This window comes from Rhinatrema bivittatum, chromosome 11, assembly GCF_901001135.1.
Source record: "Rhinatrema bivittatum chromosome 11, aRhiBiv1.1, whole genome shotgun sequence".
Lineage (NCBI taxonomy): Eukaryota > Metazoa > Chordata > Amphibia > Gymnophiona > Rhinatrematidae > Rhinatrema > Rhinatrema bivittatum.
Genome location: NC_042625.1, coordinates 29,837,070 through 29,862,314, shown reverse-complemented (window position 1 = coordinate 29,862,314; position 25,245 = coordinate 29,837,070). Strand labels below are relative to the sequence as shown.

Below are 25,245 nucleotides of genomic sequence, written 5' to 3'. Positions count from 1 at the left end.
GAACAGTATTTCTAAAATAAAAGATAACTCAGAAAATTGGGCATCAAAATGGCAGATGAAATTTAATGTGGATAAGTGCAAGGTGATGCATATAAGAAAAAATAACCCATGCTATAGTTACACAATGTTAGGTTCCATATTAGGTGCTACAACCCAAGAAAGAGATCTAGGCGTCATAGTGGATAACACTTTGAAATAGTCAGTTCAGTGTGCTGCGGCAGTCAAAAAAGCAAACAGAATGTTGGAAATTATTAGAAAGGGAATGGTGAATAAAACAGAAAATGTCATAATGCCTCTGTATCACTCCATGGTGAGACCACACCTTGAATACTGTGTACAATTCTGGTCGCCGCATCTCAAAAAAGATATAATTGCGATGGAGAAGGTACAGAGAAGGGCTACCAAAATGATAAGGGGAATGGGAACAGCTCCCCTATGAGGAAAGACTAAAGAGGTTAGGACTTTTCAGCTTGGAGAAGAGGCGGCTGAGGGGGGATATGATAGAGGTGTTTAAAATCATGAGAGGTCTAGAATGGGTAGATGTGAATCGGTTATTTACTCTTTCGGATAACAGAAAGACTAGGGGGCACTCCATGAAGTTAGCATGTGGCACATTTAAAACTAATTGGAGAAAGTTCTTTTTTACTCAACGCACAAATAAACTCTGGAATTTGTTGCCAGAGGATGTGGTTAGTGCAGTTAGTATAGATGTGTTTAAAAAAGGATTGGATACGTTCTTGGAGGAGAGGTCCATTGCCTACTATTAATTAAGTTGACTTAGAAAATAGCCACTGCTATTACTAGCAACAGTAACATGGAACAGACTTAGTTTTGGGTACTTGCCAGGTTCTTATGGCCTGGATTGGCCACTGTTGGAAACAAGATGCTGGGCTTGATGGACCCTTGGTCTGACCCAGTATGGCATTTTCTTATGTTCTTAGGATCCCTGCTCATAGCCAGTAGCGAAATCAGGCAGCGGTTTCTAGAATTTTATTTCCACTTATATAGCGTAAACCCAACTATAGAGGAGAAGGACATACAGTCCTTCCTAGCAACGGTGGATCTACCTGTTCTTACAGATCAACAGCGTAACATATTGGAGCGGGATGTTCTGGAGCAGGAAGTGCAGGAGGTAATCAAGAAATTGAAACCAGGCAAGTCGCCAGGACTAGGCGCTTTCTGCTCAAGTTACGCCATTACTTGCTAAGATGTTAAATGCTTTGCGAGGAGACTTCAGGTTCACCCCCACATTAACATAGCGGGGATTATTATTCTGGCCAAGCCTGGCAGAGACCCGACAGTCTGTGGCTCCTTCCACCCCATACCATTAATAAATATTGACTTGAAAATTTTTGCAAAGGTTCTGGCTAATCGATTAAATCCCATTCTGCCACACATTATACACAAGGACCAAGCAGGATTTGTCTCCGGCGAATGGCCGCAGACAAATTGCTGATATCACATGGTGGATCCAAGAAAAAAATAAGCCTTTCCTCTTGTTGTCTGTAGATGCTGAGAAGGCGTTTGACCTAGTTCATTGGTCTTTCCTTTTTAAAACCACCAACCTCAATCTAAAGTATTTTCTCTACGCTGATATTCAAATCATCATCCCCATCAAAGGGGACTACTGGGAAACATGCCATCAACTACTGACTAGTAGTTGATGGCATGTTTCCCAGTAGTTTCCCAGTAGTCAACTACTGACTAGTAGTTAACTACTGGGAAACATGCCATCAACAAATCAAACACCTACTCAACAGCCTAAACCTCGTTTTAAATTCCTCCAAGACAGAAATCCTACTCATCTCTCCCGAAAACAGCATTTCTAACAATCTTCCAACCAACCTACCTACCACACAAGTGAGAGACTTAGAAGTGATAACAGATAATCGGCTGAACTTCAAGGCGCACATTAACAAAACAACCAAAGACTGCTTTTACAAACTCCATGTACTAAAAAGGATAAGACCTCTTTTCCATGCTTAAGATTTCAGAACGATCATACAAGCAGTCATTTTTTCGAAACTAGACTATTGCAATTCACTATTACTAGGGCTCCCGTCATCCTTCTACAAACCGCTTCAGATGGTACAAAATTCAGCAGCCCGTCTGCTGACAGGCGCCAGGAAAAGAGACCACATATCTCCCATCCTGAAAGAGCTTCATTGGTTACCAGTACACTTCCGAATCATGTACAAAGCCATATCTGTCATATACAAAACCATACATCAACTCACCCCTCTTGATCTGCAAATCCCTCTCCAAATTTACAACTCGTCAAGACCCACCAGAGATGCTTATAGAGGTTCCCTCCAAGTACCCCCCGCGAAAACTACCAGACATGTTACCCTAAGAGATCGTGCCACCTCCACAGCTGGTCCTCCCCTATGGAACTCCATTCCTTCAGATCTCAGACAGGAGCCCTGCCTCCTAACCTTTAGGAAAAGACTTAAGACTTGGATGTTCAAGCAAGCTTTCCCGGATACAATCTAATGACTTCACTGTCTCCTTCTCAAAACAAGCAGCCCTCAGCCATGTTTTTTTGTTTTTTTTTTTGGTCTTGTATATAGTATTTAATTTGTATATTGTTTAACTGTTACTAATCTATCCTCTCTTTTCCTCCTTCTCCCAGTTCTGCTACCCTTGTTAAATGTAACTACACCTTCGGTCACCACAGTTCCAGTTTGATGTATCTACTGCACTCCCGTTTTATGTAAACCAGCAAGATATGTTTTTCATGATTGCCGGTATATAAAAACCTTAAATAAATAAATAAATAAATAAATAAATAAACCGCTGGAAAAAATGAGATTTGGGCAAACTTTTATTCATTGGATCCAGAAGCTATATGATGCGCCTAAGGCTTGTATCAAGGTGAATGGCAGATATTCAGACCTTTTCCCCGTAGCAACTAGACAGAGATGTCCTCTATCCCCCCTTTTATTTGCCATTTTTTTTTTTTTTAGAGCCATTCACCATGAGAATCCGGGCTAATGAGGTGAAAAGGGTATCTGTAGGGCCCTTTTCCTCCAAAATGTCATTATTCGCTGCCTATATATTATTTACCCTCACAGACCCCACTAGTTCTTTACAGGCAATGGTAAACAAAAAGACCCATTTCAGCGAGGAATCTGGTTTTATGATCAATTGGGAGAAATCCGAAATATTACATTTCACATTAGCGGGACCCCAAGCACATCTTCTGTGTGGTCAATTCCCCTTCAAATGGCCTAAACAAAAAAAAAATATCTGGGGATATATATTGGTAATGCCCAGGACCTATTTCAATTGAACTACCCACCATTGATGGACAAAATATACAAGGACCTGGAGGAATGGGATATATATCACATCTCATGGTTAGGTAGAATAGCCTTACTAAAAATGAATATAGTACCTAGGATACTGTATTTATTTCAAACCATCCCAATGTATGTACCAGCTGACTTACTTAAATGGCAAAAAAGACTGATGCATTTTATATGGAAAAGGAAGCATCCTACAATAGCTCAGCATACACTGTATTTACCCAAATAGCAGGGGGGGACTGGGGGTGCCTAACTTGACATAGTATCATGCAGCCTCCCGCCTCAGAAGCCTTTTAGATTGGCATAAGACAACGTCCCAGGCATCCTGGGTAGTTCTAGAACAAGCCCTGATAGGAAGAATGCCACTCTCAGCATTACCTTGGCAACCTAAAAATACCTGGCACAAGCTATCTGTGATACCGCCTTCTGTGGCTTCTATCATACAAACGTGGCGATCCTGGAAGCTGTCTCTCACAGTGGATAGGGGTTATTACTATTGCTCCTCCCTCTTTAATAACACCTCATTCAGTCCTGGGTTAGAATCAACGTTATTCCATACTTGTAAAGATAAAATGGTTACCACAGATTCGAACATTTGTGGGGGCCACAGGGTCTATTAAATTTCAAAACGTTACAACGAGACAGCGGTCTCTCCAAGAATACTTTATTTGCTTATAAACAGGTTAGACATTTCATGCTTAATCCAACTATAATAGATAAATTAAAGCACGGAGTCTCCATGTTTGAATCCATGTGTCGTAATGCTGATAGAATAGACAAGGTTTTATCCAAAATATATACTTTATTAAACAAGGATACATCAATGCCACGTAAACATATCACAGCATGGGAAAGGGACCTTGGTCACACTATGACAGATGAGGAATGGCAGGTTATATATGGAACTGTGGGCAAGGGCCTTCTATCGGCCTCACTGATAGAAACCAATTATAAGATATTTTTAAGATGATACCACACTCCAGTCAGCATATGTCGTTTTTCACCCAACTTATTGGATCGCTGCTGGAAGGGATGTAATGAAAGGGGATCAATCCTTCATGTGGTGGGAATGTTCAGATGTACAGAGATTCTGGCAGCAAGTATTTGCGTGGCTGCATGCTACCTTACCTATTAACCATACTTTTATCCCTAATCATGCATTCCCTTAATGTACCTGTTACCGAAGGGGATACCCATCAGCAACGATTTATACAGCACACTATGACTGCTGCTCGGTTGGTTCCTGCTCAGCATTGGGGATCTCCCCAGGTACCCACATTTGCTAGCTTTCTAGTAAAATTGGATTTTCTTTATCATATGGGTGGGATCCACGCTCTCCGACATAACCTGACATCTAAATATGAGAAAACTTGGTGCCCTCTCGTTCGGTAAAAAACATGTAAAGGGACAACTACATGAGAGATGGCTATTCCATATGTTACCATAGAAAAACCTCATAAAAAAGGTATATAAAACGAGGGGTAATGGGGTGCTGAGTTCTTCTGGAATGTCATATTATCATGTTTTGTTGTAATTAACTGTCTCTGATGGTACAACAAATTATTATGCTATAATGGATTACCAGCTAAATGAATAGCCTGTATGACACTGTGCTTTGATGTACATTGGATTATGCTAATACTGGGGGGACCGAGGGGGCAGGGTGGGGGGGGGGGTTCTGTAGAGAAAACATTATGTGAAGAACTACAAGACTATCATACCATGTCACGGTTTGTTAACCATTGTAATTGTGTTCTGCTAATAAAAAGTTAATTGGGGGGGAAAAAAAAAGAATACAAGCTGTCTGAATTTAGGTGCGACTATGTGTACACGAATAGCACTGTCTGCCTCTTGCCACTGCCACGCGGCCGCATGCCATTATTGCCACCCCATGTACCTGAACCTCAGGAAACCCTTGGGTGACAGTTCTGAAACAGCGATCAAGGCTCCAAGTGACTGGCTCAATGATTCCCCTGCTTCCTGGTTGCTTTTTTTTTTTTTTTTTTTAAACAAGTTGTTAAACTGCAACCACTGCTGTAACTAGCCCCAGAACAGAAATTCAATACTTCCCTGCTCTGACAGGACCCGAAATGCAGAGCTGCCAGCAGAATCAATGCTGCCTCGTGGGGGATGAGGGATATGAATCAACATATATACACCTCCATGGAATCTCTGAGTGAGCTGCCATCAAGGGTCACCAACCCTCTGCTCATCTGCCTCAAACCAGTGGGGATGGCCCCACCGGGACCCAGGAACCCCTAGGGAGGAACTGGAGATCTATTTTCTCTTTTTCTTATTTATATACTCCAGACTGCAGGTTTTAAAACCATCTACAATATGCTGGAGACAGAGAAATACTAGGGGCTGCAAGTGGCACACTGGGTTATGTACAGTAACAGTGAAACTTTCTCTGCCTCCATCTGCTGGCAGGGAGGCGAAACTCAGGAGTATGGACTGATCTGGGTATGTACAGGGAACCTGTGCATATTAATATGTATCAGGCAGATACAAAAAAACCCGTGGGAGAGGAGGCATTCTGTGTTGAGCGCCCGCTCTCCCGCGCCTAGGCACCCCTCTTGGGAGCGCGATTCTCTATTTAAATTAGGCAGTGCGCTAAAAATGAGGCACTAGGGACAATAGCGCGTCCCTAGCGCCTCTCTATTAGTGGAAGAGGCGGCTTAACTTCGCTATTCATTTTCCCCTCTATGCTGGACCACCTAAAATATTTTAAATACCTCAGAACTTTTTGTTTCCTCTGCAAGAAATGGAAAAAATCATTGCAGGGCACATAAAGGGTTCTGCTCAACCCAAGCAGTGAGGAGAAGCCTGACTGCTGCCCATCATGGAGCAAATAAAGCAGAGCTGCTGGAGTAGTGAGATGGGGGGGCCCCCTCAGCGGGAGCTGTCGGAGGGGAAGGACAGGCGCAACAGAGCTGGATATTCGAGCAGAGAGCGGCAGCCGATCCGGCACAGGTGCCGTGGCAAGATCGGGCTGCTAGTGCAGCCTCGGGTCCCTGACGTTTCCTGGGTTGCTCAGATCTTAACGCCTACCTTGGGCAGGCGTTAATTTCTGAGAGTAAAATGTGTGGTTTGCCGCACATTTCACTTTCAGTATCCCGCGGGGATAACTAATAGGCTCATCAACATGCATTTGCATGTGATGAGCGCTATTAGTTTCGGGGAGGGTGGTCGCGCGTTTTCCACGTTCTATTACCCCTTACAGTATAAGGGATAATAACAGCGCGTCTAAAATGCGCTGTCAAATGGGGGCTGAGCGCACTGTTCTGTATCGGCCTGTATGTATGGCACAGATGTGAAAGCCCATGACAAACCAGTAGGAAGAAACGCTCTGCATGTACATTTTCAATCTCCATGTCAAAATGTAAAAATCATGGCTGGCTACAGATAATCCCAAGTACTTACCGCTGGACCAGTTGAACAATACTCTGGGTATTCATGAAGAACACTTCTCGATCTGCCTTTCTCTGCAAAGTGGCTGCATGGCTGTCCAAAATATTGGCTATCTAAGTAGGGAGAAATACAAAAGATACAAGACGAGCGAAGCACTGCTACACAATCTACATCTCAATATTACTCACAAGCAACTGGTGGTTTCCACACACTGGGATCATTGAGAATTGTAAAGCAACGAGGATAAATAACATCATTCAAGGTCTAGTGCATTAATTTGTAAGTCAGAACTCTATTATATAAGGCTTCCGAAACCTGTCTTGTCCCCAAGGCCAACTGGGTTTTCAGGATATCCACAAAGAAAAAACATGAAAAACATATATACTGAGTTTCCACTGTATACTGATTTATCTCAGATTAATCTCTTTTGGTTGTTAGTATAAAACTACTTGTTTTAATTATTTTAATGTTATTTTTTTGTGTCCCCCCTTTTCAGTTAGGTCCAGTGGTGTTACAATCATACCCAGATGCATAAATGATCAACCTAGTGCAGTATTCTGTCCAATAGATGAAATGGAGGAAAAGTTCTTCTGCAGTGGCCAGAAGGCTACCTGGAGAAGCAATTTATCATCAGCTGTTGTAAAGTGTATTCATTATAACACTGATCATGCATCACTTCTGTCAGTTTAACATTGTGCGTTGGATACAGCAACTTGGTCGATATCAGTACCGTATGACCTTCCAAACCTGTCCTGGTGACCCCTCAGTCAGTCGGGTTTTCAGGATATTCACGATGAATAAACATGAGCAAAATTTACATACACCGGAGACCCAATATATTATAAAGCCGCAATTTGTTTTTAATGCTATTACATCTTGAATTTGCAATTCTTTAGCCAGACTGATTTTAACTGAGGGGAGGAAGGAGAAATTACTATTTACCTGATAATTTCCTTTTCTTTAATAAGGATAGATGGGATCCAGAACAAGTGGGTTATGCACCTCTACCAGCAGATGGTGGCGGAGCAAAGCTGATGTCATAGTATATATATACCCCTGCACTGACATCAGTCCACCAGTATTCTCTGTGAAAGCCAACTGTGGACAAAATAAGAAACTTGTTGATTAACAGACAACCACTCTAGCACTCAGCTAATAGGAAACCACTGAGCTTACACAAAGAGTGTAATAACACTAGTCTAGGGAGTGGATTGACATTTACCAGTAATCCCCAGAACATGCAGCCACGCCAGAGGACAACAGCACAGACATCCGGCAGCCGAGAGAGGGAAGGTGGATCCACCTATCCTTATTAAAGAAAAAGAAATTATCAGGTAAATAACAACTTCTCCTTTCTCAGCATTCAGTAGGTGGATCCAGGACCAGTGGGATGTACCAAAGCCCGTGGTCCGATCAACTCCGCAAGTGCAAAGGCTGCATTTTCCCAGGCCTGAACATGCAGGTGGTAATGCCTGGAAGGAGGACAACATTGCTACTTGACAAATCTTGATGGGAGACAGCAATCTAATCGCTGCCCATGACACTGCCTGAGCCCTAGTGGAATGAGTCCTAACGTGACTAGGCAATGGCTGTTCAGCATCCACATATGCGGCCGATTACCTCCTTAATCCAGCAGGTTAATGTAACCCACGATGCTAGCTCATCTTGTTTACTCCCAACATGGGAGTATAAACAGCCGGTCCGTCTTCCGGAGAGGTTCAGAACCTCTAAATACCTCAAGATATGCCTCTTGACATCCAATGACCATAACAGGCAATATTCATCCACATCTCTCTCTCTGTCCAAAGACGGCAAGGAATTGATTGATTCAAATAAAAATCTGAGACTACCATTGGCAAAAAAGATAAAACACTCAACTGTAGGCCCCCCCGGAGACACATAAACAATTCCTGGCAAGAAAAGGCCTGTAGTTCAAAGATTCTACACGCAGAACAACTGCCACAAGAAACACCGTTTTCCAGATAATTAACCTCAAGGAAGGCTACGCAGCGCTCGAAAAGAGGGAGCTGACAGAAAATCCAAAAACAAGATTAAGACTCCACAAGAGAGGATGAAGATGCTTCACCCCTTTTTAGAAACGAGCCACATCTGGATGAGCCGACAAGGGTCTTCAATCCACTTGACCTCAAAAACAGGCAAGAGCTGCCACCTGTGCCTTCAATGAATTAAGGGGCAACCCTTTACTAAATCCATCCTGCAAAAAAATCCAAAATGAGTGGGATCTTAACTGAACTAGGATGAACCCTTTGATCCTCAAACCAAGCCTCAAATACTCGCCAACCCACACATAGGCTAAGAGGAGAACTCTCTCGCTCATAGCAAGGTGAATCACCACAGTGAAATATTCATTCTTCAGCAACCGAGCTCTCTCAAGGGCCATACTGAAAGACAAAATCAAGTCGGATCTTCATAAAGAACAGGCCACTGCTGTAGCAGAACTCTGTGAATGTGCACTCTAGATAAAAGGCTAGGGCATGTTTGCAGTCAAGGGAATGTAGAGCCCGTTCTCCTGGGTTTGAATGGGGCCTTGGAAAGAAAGTAGGTAAGATGATGGATTGATTAAGATTAAATTCCGATACTACCTTTGCTAAAAACTTAGGGTGTGTAAGGAGTACCACTCTGTCATGTAGAATTTTGGTGTAAGGCGGGTAGGTGACTAATGCCTGTAACTCACTAACTTTGTGAGCGGATGTGATAGCGAGAAGAAAAATCACTTTCCAAGTGAGATAGCGGAGATCACAGGAGTGGAGAGGCTCAAACGGAGGTTTCATGAGCCATCCTAAGACTACGTTATGGTCCCAAGCAGGGGCCGGAGGGCGCACTGGAGGTTTCAGGAGGAGCAAACCTCTCATGAAGCGTGTGACTAAGGGTTGTGTCGAAATAGAGACATCTCCCACGCCATTGTGGAAAGCGGCTACCGCACTGACATGCACCCTTATAGAGGAAGTTTTCAAGCCTGACTCGGACAGGTGCCAGAGATAGTCCAGAAACTTCGCAGTGGAACAAGTGAAGGGGTCTAAGGACATGGACGTGCACCAGATCGTAAACCTTTTCCAGTTAGAACGATAAGACCATCTCATGGAAGGCTTTTGTGAAGCTACCAGGACTCGGGACACCGACTCTGAAAAGTTAAGGGGTTGAAGTATTAACCTTTCAACATCCAGGCCATCAGACAGGGCCTGGAGGTTGGGGTGAAGTAGACACCCGTTGTTCTGAGTTATCAGAAGCGGATCCTTCCCTAGAGGGATGCGCCGGCGAACTGATAGGTCCCAGAGAATTGGGAACCAGGCTTGGTGTGGCCAGTGAGGGGCTATCAGAATCATTAAACCCTTGTCCCTTCGTAACTTCACGAGAGTCTTCGATATGAGTGGAAGTGGAGGGTACACATAGAGGAGACTGCTGGACCACGAGAGGGCAAAGGCATCCCTCGGCTGTGAGTGGCGGCTGCGAGTAAGCGAGCAGAAGTTCATCTCTTTGCGGTTGTGAATGGACGCAAAGAGATCTATTTGTGGATAACCCCAACGTTGGAAGATTGTGTCCGCTACCATGTGGTTGAGAGACCATTTGTGCGGATGAAAGGTCCAGCTCAACCTGTCCGCCAGACCATTGTCCACACCCGCCAAGTAAGTTGCTCTGAGGTACATCAAGTGGGAAAGAGCCCACGCCCATATCTGTGCAGCTTCCTTACACAGAAGGTAGGAGCCCGTTCCCCCTTGCTTGTTGATGTACCACATCGCTACCTGGTTGTCAGTTTGAATCAGGATGGTCTTGTTTGAGAGGCAATCCTGAAAGACTCTGAGGGCATATCTGATTGCTCGAAGTGCCAGGAAATTTATCTGTTTGACTTCCTCTGGAGACCAGGTACCGAGTCTGTAGGTCATCGACATGAGCATCCCAACCTAGATTGTAGGCGTCCATCGTTAGGATAATTTGAGGTTCTGGAACCTGAAAGGGAAGGCCTTGAAGGAGGTTGGAGAGCTGCATCCACCAGGCCAGTGACAGGCAGAGCTGCTTGGTAACGTGGACAATGACGGACACTGGATGATAAGCCTGAGCCCACTGAGACTTCAGAATCCACTGCATGACTCTCATGGCGAAGCGTGTCATTGGAGTGACATGTACAGAGGATGCCATGTGACCCAGCAAAACATGGAAATGACGAGCTGTCGAGTAATCTCGATTCTGGAGGCATTGTGTGAGGGATATGAGAGTACGAGCTCAATCCTGAGGGTGGAATGCTTTTGCCTGCATGGTGTTCAGGTCGGCTCCTATGAAGAATAGGGCTTGAGACAGAACTAGGCTGGACTTGGGGTAGTTGATCAGAAACCCGAGAGACAGCAACGTATGGATAGTTAGACATAAGAAGGCTAGTGCATCCCTTTGAGTTGGAGCCCTTATCAGCCAATCGTCGAAATAAGGGTAGACATAGACGCCTTGACATCTCAGGTAGGCGCAACCACTACGAGGCACTTGGTAAAGACCCGAGGTGTGGATGCTAGGCTGAACGGCAGTACACGGTACTGGAAGTGCCAGGGGCCGACCAGGAATCGAAGGAATTTGCGGTGAGACGGAGTGATCGAGATGTGTGTATACACGTCCTGAAGATCTAGAGAGCAAAGCCAATCTCCCTTTTGTAGAAGAGGAAGTAGAGAGCCCAAGTTACCATCTTGAACTTTTCCTTCTGCAGATATTTGTTTAAGGCACGCAGGTCCAGTATTGGACGAATGCCCCCTGACTTTTTTGGGATAAGGAAATACCTGGAATAGAACCCCTGCCCCTGCTGGGAGAGGGGCACTGGTTCTATTGCCCGGGATTTCAGGAGTGGTCGGATGATCCCATGTCGACCGAGGTGGGGGAGTCTGTTGGTATAGACAGGAAGTTGAGGTGGTAACCTTGAGTCAGTACAGCAAGTACCCACTGATCTGAAGTGAACGTTTGCCATATATGTTGGTGAAGTGGCAAAACCGACGGGTACAGATGGTAGAGGAGGTTGGTTTATGCTCTCCAGTGAAGAGTCAAAATCCAGCAGCTGGACCCGGTGGAGGGGCTGGCTGAGTCTTCTGAGGCCGGGATTGTCTGGCCTGACCTTTCTGGTAAGGTCTGGAGGGGAGACCTCGAGTAGCAGGAGGATATCTCCATGGCTTGGAAGGACAGCCGCTTAGAGTCTCTTCGGAATGTCCTTTTAGAAGTGGACGGGAAATGAGAAGGCACGGACAAAAGCTGGCATAGCGTCTCGTGGTGTTCTTTGAGCTGTGCTACAGTCTCCTGGATTTTGTCCCCAAAGAGATTATCTCCAGCGCAGGGCAGGTCAGCCAATCTGTCATGTACCTCTGGTCTTAAGTCAGAGGACTTCAGCCAGGCTCACCTTCGTGCACTAATTCCCACTGCAGACACCCTAGAGGCAGTGTCAAAAATATCATAGGCAGCGCGGACCTCGTGCTTGCCAGCATCTAGACCCTTCTGAGCCAGGGCATTAAGTTGATCCTGAAGCTGGTCGGGTAAAGATTCAGAGATATCCTGGATCTTCTTGAACAGATCTCTGTTATACTGGGTCATGTATAACCGGTAGGAGGCAATGCGAGAAATAAGCATTGATCCATGGAAAACACGACGGCCAAATGCATCAAGGGACCTCTGTTCTTTACCTGGAGGAATAAGAACATAAGAACATGCCATACTGGGTCAGACCAAGGGTCCATCAAGCAAGCCCAGCATCCTGTTTCCAACAGTGGCCAATCCAGGCCATAAGAACCTGGCAAGTACTCAAAAACTAAGTCTATTCCATGTTACTGTGCTAGTAATAGCAGTGGCTATTTTCTAAGTCAACTTAATTAATAGCAGGTAATGGACTTCTCCTCCAAGAACATATCCAGTCCTTTTTTAAACACAGCTATACTAACTGCACTAACCACATCTTCTGGCAACAAATTCCAGAGTTTAATTGTGCATTGAGTAAAAAAGAACTTTCTCCGATTAGTTTTAAATGTGCCACATGCTAACTTCATGGCGTGCCCCCTAGTCTTTCTATTATCCGAAAGAGTAAATAACCGATTCACATCTACCCGTTCTAGACCTCTCATGATTTTAAACACCTCTATCATATCCCCCCTCAGCCGTCTCTTCTCCAAGCTGAAAATTCCTAACCTCTTTAGTCTTTCCTCATAGGGGAGCTGTTCCATTCCCCTTATTTTGGAAGCCCTTCTCTGTACCTTCTCCATCGCAATTATATCTTTTTTGAGATGCGGCGACCAGAATTGTACACAGTATTCAAGGTGCGGTCTTCACCATGGAGCGATACAGCGGCATTATGACATTTTCTGTTTTATTCACCATTCCCTTTCTAATAATTCCCAACATTCTGTTTGCTTTTTTGACTGCTGCAGCACACTGAACCAATGATTTCAATGTGTTATCCACTATGACGCCTAGATCTCTTTCTTGGGTTGTAGCACCTAATATGGAATGGAAGAATGAGGCTTAGAACGTCGTGCTTTTTTCTGAGCTGACTCCTCAACCATAGAATGGTGATCCAGCTGTGGTTTTTGGAAACCATGGGCTGTCTGAACCAGGTATGTGGCATCTGTTTTCCGATTTACCGGTGGTACAGAGCCTGGATACTCCCAATTCCTCTTCAGCAAGTCCAGAAGAACTTCATGAACAGGTATGGACATGATCTCCTTGGGTGCATCTACAAATTAGAGCACTTCCAGCATTTTGTGAAACAAAATTTTGAGATTTTTTGAAGCATTTTGAGAAACAATTTTGAGAAACAATTTTGAGCATTTTGAGAAACAGATAAGTATGAGAAAAAAAAGTGTGAAGCTTGCTGGGCAGACTGGATGGGCCGATTGGTCTTCTTCTGCCATCATTTCTATGTTTGTGTCTGGAGTCCTCTTCTGTCTGAAGCTGAAATGGTATGGCTTCAGATATTTCCTTTATAAAATTAATAAAGGACAGGTCCTCTGGGGGAGAAAGTCTTCTCTCCTCAAGGGGAGACGGCTCTGAAGGTAGATCATCTGTATCCTGGGAAGAATCATCAGTCCAAGGATCGTACTGTTGATCACCGGCTCCCATAGGATCTCCAGAGGGGAGTAATATTGCTATTCCTGAAGGATCAGGCCTAGGCACCGACAGCATCGATAGTGGCACTGATTGCGGACAATGCAGAATTGATGGCAGAATAGGCACCGATGAAACCAGTGACATCGACAGGCGAATCGGTGGCAAGATCCCAGACGGCCCGGGGATAGGTTCCGGCATCGGTGTTTCCTCGTCTTCCGATGACAAAGGTATCTGCATGGAAGGTGGTGGGCATACCAGTATCCTCGGTTCCACCGGTGGAAGGGCACCGATCAGCGCATTCAGATTGCCAAGTAGCGGTGCGAGCGCCATGGGTATCGGGGTCGGTTGACTGGGGTTGGCATCGGTGTCGGCGTCGATGGAGGTGGAAGTCCTGCAGTGCCTTACCAATGGCCTCTTGGATCATCTGATCCAATTCCTCGCGGAAGCCTGGGGCATACAACCCCAGCTCCAGAGTAGGAGGCAATACTGGCGTAGCCGGAGGGTACCACCGGTGAAAGTAGAGTCGCGGCTCCCGGCACCAGTGAAGGTGGGGAACGCCTCGGTGACCCAGTTGCAGAGGAGGATGGGGCCTTCTCTGGACAGGATTTTCTTTGTCGGTGGCTCTGTCGACGCGAGGGCTTGCCTGGATCCGCGAACTGAGCCTTCCAATGACGGTGTCGACGCTTTTCACGATGTTCTCCTCGGTCCTTCTCCGGAGCCGATGAGGAGGAAAACGTTCGACACCTTTGGAAGTAGTTGGTGACAGTCGGGCAAGCACCGGTGTCCCGCTGCTGGCGAGAGGTCGATGGCACTGGCTCAAACGGTGTCGAAGCAATCGATGAAGTTCGGAGGCTTTGCCTGAAAAGAAACTCCATCTTCTCTGAGCGGGCCTTTGGGCCCTTCGGGTGTTATTTGGGCCATTTGGTGCAATTTAGAATTTCATGGTCGGACCCCAAACATAGCACACAAACCCTATGTGGGTCTGTGATGGACATTGTCCAAGGACAGTCGGGGCACCGACGAAAACCCGACGCCATGGCTTTCGACCAACGTTTAGCCATGATGCGGTCGATGGCCAGTAGGCCCCGAAGGGAAAATTCGACGGGAATCGACCGCAAACGAGGGTAAAATCTTACCTTTCGACTGCGGAGTACAGATCGATAGGGGGGAGACGCCTATGGGGTAGAATTTTTTGAAAATTTTGAAAGAAGTTCTGTGTGGAAAATTCCTGTCAGGAATCTCTGGAGAGCTCCTTAACCCACGTGGCTACTGCTGCACGGAAAAAAAGAGACTGAAGGGGTACCCCTGCTGGATGCAGGGTTGGTACCATGCTGGGCATGCCCAGTAGGTGCCAATCAAAGTTCTAGAAACTTTGACAAAAAGTGTTCCGTGACTGGGCTCCATCCTGATGATGTCACTCATATGTGAGGACTACCAATCCTGCTTGTCCTGTGAGAAAGACGCAAACCTGCTCTACCCACCAGGCAGCAGCAAAGTGATCTACAAATTAATTGCCATAGCTTCAAACAATCTGTTTGAGGATGGTCTTAATCCTCCTATCCTGAGCATCCATTGGAGCTGCTTCCCCTTCCACTGGAATGGTGGCTCACTTAGTAACAGCACTCACTAAGGCATCAACCTTCAGGAAGTACAACTGGTCCCTTGTCTTCGAATCCAAGGGATATAAACTCACCACAGAACATCCTGCTTTAAAAACTTGCTTCCAGCGTGTTCCACTCAAGGTCAATCAACTCGAATTGGCTCCAGGAAGGGAAAAACAGGACGCCTAGCACAATGTGACCAATATGGAATCTCTCTTTTGTAATCTCATAGTGTCACCCCTGTCTACTCCAAATGTTTTCAGAGTCTGAGTCAACAGACCTGGCAAATTGTCTTTGTGAAAAAAGTAGGGTCCTATGCAGTTCCAAGTCAAGTGGAATTTCTCCCTCTTCTAGAGATATGAAATATGAGTCCCTACTAGAATCATTTGAGAGGTCATGATCTGCATCCTCCTCTACATTTGCTAATACAATCTCTTCTTACTGGGCTGCTTCACTTCCACTGGATACCCTTTCAGAATGGCCTGTAAGCCCTGGAAAAACTCCACTCAGGAGAAGAAGGATGCATTCATACTAGGCCTCATAGGCCCAAACAAGGCACTCTCCAATCCCTCCCCCAGGGATGTCTCTCCCATGAGGGAAGGGGAAATTTCCGCTGCATCGCCTCCTGCACCTCTTCCCTCAGAGTTCACCATTGGCTGAAGGGATGCCTCAATGTCAGCAAAATCCTTAGCAGGCAAACCACCTTGAGCCTCCAGACAGCGCTCACACAGGAAAAGAGAGAGTGATGGCTGGATTGCCCTTATATGGTAAGCTGCACAAATAGAAAAACTTTTTTTTGTCCCTGGAGCCATTACTTTTTCCAAGCAGCCTCCTGAATGCACACAACAGCATTCGTATGTTCCAATTGCAATTACTCTCTCGAATCTAGGCCGTGGCATTCCACACACACATGCCCATGCAGATGTGCATTTATGCTAAGCAACTGCCACGCTGTGAGTACATGTATAGGAAAAAAAATGCCTGTCACAGCCTACCACATGGCTGACTGAATGAGCCTGCAATGCGGAGCCCAGCAAAAGCTGTTCAACCCAATGACCATGCCGCCTCCACTCTCCACCAACTCCCAGAGACATGAGAAGGGGAAAGTAGGGTAACGCCAAGGGAGAGAACAACCCTCCCTCCTATTTCTTTTCTTTTACACGAGCTCAGCCCATCCCTGGCTGAGAACAGGATCGGGTCGCTGTCTATGGGGGGAGAGGGGGGCACACGTCTTCACTGCCAAGTTCTCCTTCGTCCTTTATAAGTCTAAAACCTGGCCAGACCTTGCGTCTTAAATTGCTCAACTGGGGGAGGGGCAAGTCGGGCATCACCTCAGGAGCTCAAGCTCAGCATCTAATTTTTTCCTTATCTTCTATCTTCCTTTTTTTTTTTTTAAATTTAAAACATGTGCAATCCCTACTAGGAGATGCATGTCCACCATCTGCTGGAGACAGAGAATACTGGCAAGCTGATGCCGAGGTAGGGCTATATGTCGGTGAGTCAGTTTTACTCCGTTTCTGTCTGCTGGTAGAAGTGTATAACCCACCAGTGTGGATTGCCTTGCCTGAGTGCAAAGGAAACCTGCTTTCATTACTACACTATTTCATGGCCACAATTCGGTTTTCACATCATTACTGCCTAACAATTATACATGGTAGATATAGCATCTATATAAAACTATTCTCTACAGTATTCCAAAATATACACATTGCCAAAAAACAAAGACTGTTTAGGAAATCTGAGGGCATCAGTGGATCTTACCTGCTGACTAGGGAACTGGCAGAGTACAGAGGTAATATTACTGGCATACTTTGCCATTACTTTTCTTATCGCTTTCTCCACTGGTGCCGGGATTCGTCAGACACACTGTCATTATCTCCTGCAGCTCCAACAGTGGTAAAGAAGGGTCTTGGAGGGTTGTCATCAGTGTGTGCACCCATTCTTTTATCTAAACACATGAAGGAATGACATTTTCAAGGGCTAATCTTTCATTTACTCGTCTCTGGAAAAGCATCTATTGTCACGGGCAACAAACATGAGTTACGTGCATTGCCATTAATGCACCATGTGCAAGCACAAAGTACTTCAAACTTTCAGCTCAGGCATCTAAGTATCTTCTTAGATATTAAGACAGCACGGATGCAACAATATCCACTGATTAGCCAGAATTGAGGGGGAATCAGGTTTTTTTAATGTAGGATTTCAAAAAGACAATGGCTCATCATGGAGGAAAAAGGTTATATGCTCCGTGGGATGATTTTCAAACTGCCTGCATTGCTGCAGAGTCCATGCGTACCTTTTACTTGCAAACTTTGCATACATTTTCAAAAGGGAAATAACACAAGGATCCAGCTTTTCCTCTTCCAATCCAAACACACCCCTGGGAACAGCTCCTCTCAATACGGCTATAAGAGCAGGTGTCACCTGACAATGCACATTTTCAGCCACACCGAGGGTGGGTGTTTTTTCAGACAGCTGATTTGCAAGGGGGGGGGGTGCTTCCTACCCACAGAAATCACTTTGAAAAACTGGCCTCCGCATGGTCCCCACTAGTACCTTTGCTGTGAAGTAAGGCTCAGGAAGGCAGTAACCATTCATGACATTGATCAAGTTTTCCAAGACACTATGAAACACCTGGTGCAGTTTTTTCACCAATGACAGGCAAGGTTTGCTGGGAAGGAAGCTCCCCCAGGTACAACTGAGCCTAGCAGCAAAGAAAAAGAGAGGGGATTTAAAAAATTGCAGTCTGTGGCTATAACAAAAAGGAAAGAAATATCAAGTTGGATCTATCAGAAGCCTGTAATTCTCCGACAAAAAAAACACAGTGGCTTTCAAAAACAATATTACACAACCATAAAATCTAGTTTAAGCAAGTCATGTATTTATACTGTACTTCAGTAACATTTGGTACATAAAATAGGATGAGGGACACTGCTCAGATTATTCAGCCTATAAATTCCAAAACTGAGAAGAGCTGTTTTCTCTTTTTAGTTTGTTGCTCTTACTTTGTTGGGCTGGTTACACAGCTCTATCAGCTACCCAGCTATGGTGAATTACTTCTTACCTGATAATTTTCTTTCCTCGAAGTAGGGCAAGCCAGTCCACCCAGTGTGGCTGTGCACTCCAACCAGCAGGTTGGAGACTGATGAGCGATGACTCGCTGACATCCCTCTCATATAGCTCACAACAAAATCAACCAGCTGGTATTTTTCTTCAAAAGCCAAACTGTGGACACTAAACCAACCTAAACGTATGCAAGGAAGACATGTTGTTGCTCTACAGATCTCCGCCAGAGAAAGCAAACAATTCATTCCACCCAGGAAACTGCCTGCACCCAGGTCAAATGAGCTCTTATCTGCTTCAGAAGATGTTTTCTAGTGGGGGGCATGTTAACATCACTGACTGAGATGGACGCTTAACCGGCAACTTTCCTGCGCATAACTATCATTTGTATTCATTGATGAGCTTCCTGATGGCTGTGAAGAGAAAAACGGCGGACCTAAAGCAGTATTCTTCAGCAAAAAATGCTACCCGATTTTTCAGAGGACCATGGCAGAAAGGCCCCACTAAATGCGGACGGCAGAGATTCCTGACGGGGCCATCCTCCTGCCCCTTTACTATCGGGTTTTCGATGATATGCCCTCTTGGGATGAGATGCGGGGATGGGGTTCATGGAAATACGGGCTAACATGAAACAACATAAACAAGATCTAATTACCTCGATTGCTGAAATCCGAGATGAGATGGTGGTCCTGGGTGCTTGTGTTGACTAAATGGATATTCATGTGGATAGCCAAGCGAACTCACTTAAACAAGTGACAGATCAACAGAGAGCTTTGCAAAAACAAGTGTGTTCTTGCTTGTCAAAAGGCTGGAGGGACTTAGAGAAAATCATTCCCATAGGTGCAACTATGGATTCGAGGCATCCCAGAATCGCCTGAATATATCAAATGCCTGACTGTGGCATCAATCAGTTTTGCACGCTCCTACTAAAGGCCGCTGATGATAGTTCAGCCTCAGCTTGGGGTCTCAGCTGGAGATAAAATGGAGGGGCTCATAGAGCTTTGGGCCCCCAGACTGATGATAAAGCACGGGGACATTTTTTTTGTTTACACAGCTATGCCCTTAAGAAACACTTCTCCACCGCAGCCAGAAAGCAAAATGGTTGGCTTTGGGAGGGCCACAAGTTCTCCATATTTAACCTATTTGGCACTTTCATCTTAATGACTTCCTTTAGTTCATATCTCTTGCATCATTGTGCTTGAAAATATTCGCTATAGATGGACTTTTCCTGTTGGTCTATACTTCATGCTCAAGGGAGTCTCCTATCGCATCAAATCACCGGAGCAGCAGCAGAGATATTCAAGCAAGCGAACTTACCAGTCAATTTTTCTGTTTCAAAGATGGCTGATGGCACAACCAAGCAGGCAGCTCCACTTGACTGGCATCGGGTCAGAAAAGAAAGTTGACGATTGCGATGCCATTCAGGGGATGCTGGCCTTTCTACTTCTTGCTCCAGTCTGATGAATCTCACTGCCTTCTTCCTCTTTCGGGTCATTTTGGCTTTCCCTAATTTTATAACCTGTAAAGCCATTGTTTCTTACTACGTTACATTCTCATGATGTGCTTATTGTTGATTTGGTGCTTCTATTAAGGGGGTGCTATTTTCTTGCAAAAATTCTTATCATGGTCTATTTTATTTTGTTCTTAATGTATTCACTTAGGGGGAGTTCAGTTGGAGGTACACTGAGGTCGGTATGACTTGGTCCCTAAGGATGGGATGGTGAAGGCCACCAAGTGGAGGTGGTGGTCTGTGTTATAGTTCTGGGGATATGTGGGTGGGCAATTCCTGCATTGCTATCAAGCTTTGGGGATGGTGGTAGAGGGGTGAGATCACTTCAGAATATTCTTGCTGTGAGTCTTCTTGGTGTCTTTTTTGCTCTTCATATTTTTCTTTTTTCTGATGACTCTGCAAATTTTTTCCCTTAATGCTAAGGGACTAAATACATACAGGAAGCAGTCTTCTGGCACAGGAGTTGTCTCAATACTAAGTCTCCATAGCGCTACTACAGGAGACTCACTTAAGAGTCTCACTTAAGAGTCTCACATTGTTAATTGTAAACCGGGTTGATGTGATTCCTATCATGAAACTCGGTATAATAAAAATAACAAATAAATAAAATAAAAAGAAAGAAACATAAATATGTATTGTTTTTAAGAGACTTCCCTCATAAGTTTTTAGCAGGGTTGGCATTTTAATCTCTAGGCACCTCACGTTTGAGCTTATTTCTCAGATGGCTAACCCTCTGGGAAGATCTCTCTTGGTGAAAATAAGGATGGGTCGCGATGTTCTTACTATTTATTGTCAACCTTCATGCTTCCAATTCTGACCAGTCTTCTTTTTTGGATACTCTTGATGGAGCTATACTGTCTAATGTGGAGGGATTATTAATTATAGGAGGAGATTTAAATTTTTCTCGCAACTCCAAACTAGGTAACTCTTTTGAGGCTTCCAGCACTGCACATGGGGCAAGAAGGTTACTTAGCTCTATGATGGCTGACTGGAGCATAGTAGATATATGGAGGCAACGCCACCCTAATTCATGGATGTACACTTTCTACTCTACTCCACATGGGGACATACTCTAAATTACAATGTTAATCTATATATATTATTATCATTATGTTATATTGGTCATCCAGTTATATTGTTACATATGTGCCACTGTTCTATGTAAAGACCCTTATCTCTGTTGGGCAGTTTATTGTTATATGTAAACCGGAGTGATTTGTAGTCTCTATAAGAACCTCGGTATATAAAAAAATTAAAAATAAATAAATAAAATAATAAATTATTTTTTAGTTGATAAATGCTGCAAAACAGGGTGCAAAAGAAGGCTGGGATAGGTAAGATAACCTGGTCCGATCCCACTCCTATCTGGTTTGTTTTACATCTACAGGAGAGTGATGTAGGGCAGAGACTTGGTGGCTAAATGATAGCTTACTGAAGGATGAAACATTTTGTGAGATCCTTGGTTCCCAGCTTCAGGAATACTTTTGACTGAATATTTCGGCCTCAGTGTCCCCTAGGACAGTATGGGAACCCTCCAAAGCAGTCATGAGGGGCATTCTGATTTCTCGGGCTTCCTTTTGTAAGAAAGAAGAGAGGAGAGAGAAAGTGCGTTTTACTTTATTGGAGGAAATCACCAACTTGTCTCGCATTCTTATGCTGAATCAATCCCCTAGGTATATCAACAACTTTTAGCCACTCGCTCTGATCTAATACCATTAGATGCTGATCTCTTGGCTCATTAAGCTTGAGATGACCAACAGAAAAATTTTGAGGGGGGTAATAAAGCTGGGAAGTTTTTGGCTAGGAAGTGAAGGTATTGTATTACTCAGAACTCCATAGCTAAATCAAAAATGAAAAAGGAGAGATTGTTTACCTCCCTCTTCCAATATCAGGTCTGCTTTTCATCTTTTTATACCTCCCTCTATAGTCCGGACACTTCTATTACTGGGGGAAGTTATTGATAGTTTATTTGTCCACTGTAGCATACCATTTCTTACCTCTGACCAGCAAGAGTTCTTAGATTGTCCCATAAGTATATGTAGAGGTGACACAAGTTATTAATTTATTTAAGTCAGGTAAGTCCCCCAGCCTTGATGGGTTTACCAGTAGTTATAATTGTTTTTCCTCCTATTTGGTGCACCTCTTACAGCCATGTTTAAACCCACATTCGAGATAGTGCATCCCTCCCATGTGGATTCCAATATGGATGGCATATCTGTCATCGCTAAGCCAGGATATGATCCTTCTTTGTGTGGATCATATCATTCAATTTTCCTTATCAATTTAAATCTAAACATTTAGCCAGAATCCTAGCAGAGTGATTAAATAAGGTTATAGATGGCCTGGTTCATGATGATCAGGTGGGGTTTTATACCCCAGCATATGGCAGCGGACAATGTCTGCAAAATTGTTTATATCATTTGGTGGGTAAAACCGACTAATGTTCCCCCTATCTTGCTCTCTGTTGACGCAGAAAAAGCATTCGACATGGTACATTGCTCCTTTTTAGAAAACATTTGAAAAATTTGGTTCAAGTCTTACTTTATACGTGGGGCGAGCACCATTCAACAGATTTCTCAACTGGTCCATCAATTTCCGTCTCCTTGTAAGGGGAAGGACGACCTTGTCTTGTTGGGTGTCAAACCAGACTCCGAGGTATTCTAGTGACTGGGAGGGCTGCAGGCAGCTCTTGGTTGTGTTGATGACCCACCCGAGATTCTGCAGTATATTCTTGACTCTGGTGGTCGCCTGATGACTTTCTTCTGGAGATTTTGCCCTGATCAGCCAATCATTTAGGTACAGATTTACGAGGATTCCTTCTTTCCTCAGTGTCACTGCCACTACCACCATGATTTTGGTGAATGTCCGAGGGGCAGTAGCTAGTCCGAAGGGTAGTGCCCGGAACTGTTAGTGGTGGTCCATGATCGCAAAGCATAGAAAGTGCTGGTGGTTGTGATGGACCGGGATGTGCAGATAGGCTTCTGACAGGTCCAGGGAGGTCAGAAATTCTCCCGGCTGTACTGCCCTTATGACCGAACGTAGGGTTTCCATGCGGAAGCGTGGTACCCTCAGGTAGCAGTTGACAGACTTGAGGTCCAGGATGGGCCGGAACGTTCTCTCTTTCTTGGGGATGATAAAATAGATGGAAGTGGCCAGTATTTTGTTGGTGAGTGGGCACTGGTGTTATAGCCTCTAGGGAGAGCAATTTTGTCAGTGTGGTTTCCACTGCCATCCTCTTGGAGGATTTCACAAATTTGTCTGGAGGGATTCTGTGGAAGTCCAGATAGTATCCCTCTCGAATGATGGTTAGGACCCACTTGTCCAATGTTATCTCGACCCATCTTTGGTAGAATAGGGCAAGCCTGCCCCCTATGGCTTCTTCCTGTGGATGGGACTGTTGATTCTCATTGTGGGGTGCGGCTGGGGCCTGGATTATCTCTCCCCTCTTGTTGTGTTTGTTCTGAAAGGACTGGCCCCTGCCTGCAGGGCGAGGGTGCTTGGTATGTATCTTGTATGGTCTAAAGTGTCGGTGATCCTCTGCCCTTGGATGTTCGGGGAGCAGGGGGCGATGCTTCTTGTCCTCTGGTAGCAGAGGGACTGGGGATTCACCCCATTGTCAGCTAACTTCTCCAGTTCGCTTCCGAACAGTAGGGCTCCTTTAAAGGGCATTCTCCTGAGTTTCGTCTTGGAGGTCACGTCGGCTGACCAGTTTCGGAGCCAGAGCTATCTTCTGGCTACCACAATGGATGAGACACCCCTGGCTGAGGTGCGCACCAGGTCGGACGTCGATCCGTGAGGAAGGATATCGCTGGTTCTAATGTTTCGACGGGGGTGCTAAGTGTTTCCTGGCAAGTGATAAGCAGGCACGTGTCACCAGACTACAGCAGGCAATGATCTGTAATGACATAGCTGCTGCATCAAATGACTGTTTAAGGATGGATTCCTGATGTCTGCCCTGGGCATCCTTGAGTGCTGCTCCTCCTTCGACTGGAATGGTAGTGCGCTCATGACAGCGCATACCATGGCATCCACTTTGGGAACACCAGGAGTTCCTTGGCTGAGAGTTCCAGTGGATATATGGACTTCTAGGGCCATCCTCCTTTGAAACTGGCCTCCGGAGCATTCTATTCCAATGTCGATCAGTTGTTGTACGGCCTGCCAGCAAAGGGAAATGGCGTGAGGCCTGAAGCGAGCCCGATCACAGAGGGTTCGTCTTTGGCTCCGCTGTGGCGCTTGTACATAGGATGGCCAGCTCATTGACACGAGGTCTGGTAACTTGTCTCTGGCGAAGAAACGCATCATGGTTCGGTACTGGTTCTGTTCCTGGAGGGATTTCTCCTTCCTCCAGGGAGTCTGGTTCTTCCTCCGAGGTGTCCATGTCCCCTAAGAGGAGGGCTTTTGTCCGGAGGTGGTATGTCTCGGGGAGGCCGGAGAGGGGCCTGGAAGGTTTTTGGTCTTCTGGTGGAGGATGTGGCGTGTCACCGGTGGCACTGATTGTGCCTGGACAAAGGTTTACAGCCCTTTGAAGAATTCTACCCAGGAAAAGGTTTCCTGGGTCCATACTGAAGCCAGTGGCGTTTCCCCGAGGGGGCCCAACTGAGTAGAGGCCGAGCCATGGATAGAGAGGTCCAGGGTACCATCATTGGTGGAGCCGGATTCCTCAACTGGCCGGGGGGGGGGGGGCCTTCGTCCTGGTTCCCCCCAGGGCCTCTTCGCACTTGCCATGCACAGGGCAGAGACCACTTCATGTGTGCCACTCTTAAGTGGCAGGCAGGGCAAGAGCTTGTCCCTTGGCTTTCTCTTGGCTGGTGGTGCCATGATTTGAGTGCTTTGGAGTCGATCAAAATTCATCTGTGCGCCTATCTGCACAGCGGCGGGAGGCTTAGCATTGCGCTCCATGGTGCATCGAAGATGTGTGTGCAGGCCCTATAAGCGCCTAGGGAGAGATGCGCGTGCCGCAGTGCGCACCGGCTTAATTTTGTGCGCGCCGTGCGCCTTTGAGCATGCCACTGGTGCACCCGGCAACTTTGCACATGTCGCTGTGCGCACGGCACAGATGCGCGCCGATATGCGCACAAGTAGTTTATGCGCCTGGCTCGCCGCTGTGCACACGGCTTAATTGTGCGGACAATACCGCAATCAAGGGAGGATGATGACGCCAGCCGGACCATGTGAGCAAGATGGCGGCACCCCCGGAGGGTCTCCATGAGGAGAGGACCCTCGTACCAATCGGGATCTAGCCCAGACAGGGCTGTTCAACCTGATGGGT

The 25,245-nt window shown here is 45.6% G+C and overlaps 1 protein-coding gene across 1 annotated transcript in view; it reads right to left on the bottom strand.

The window, feature by feature from the left end:
- Positions 1-25,245, bottom strand: part of LOC115100985 (acetyl-CoA carboxylase 2-like) — a 982,255-nt gene that overhangs the window by 653,677 nt on the left and 303,333 nt on the right. The window contains 5 exon segments of the mRNA XM_029620121.1: positions 6,732-6,832; positions 17,165-17,261; positions 17,263-17,351; positions 17,960-18,049; positions 18,051-18,107. Of these exon segments, the coding sequence (XP_029475981.1) occupies positions 6,732-6,832; positions 17,165-17,261; positions 17,263-17,351; positions 17,960-18,049; positions 18,051-18,107 (434 nt within the window).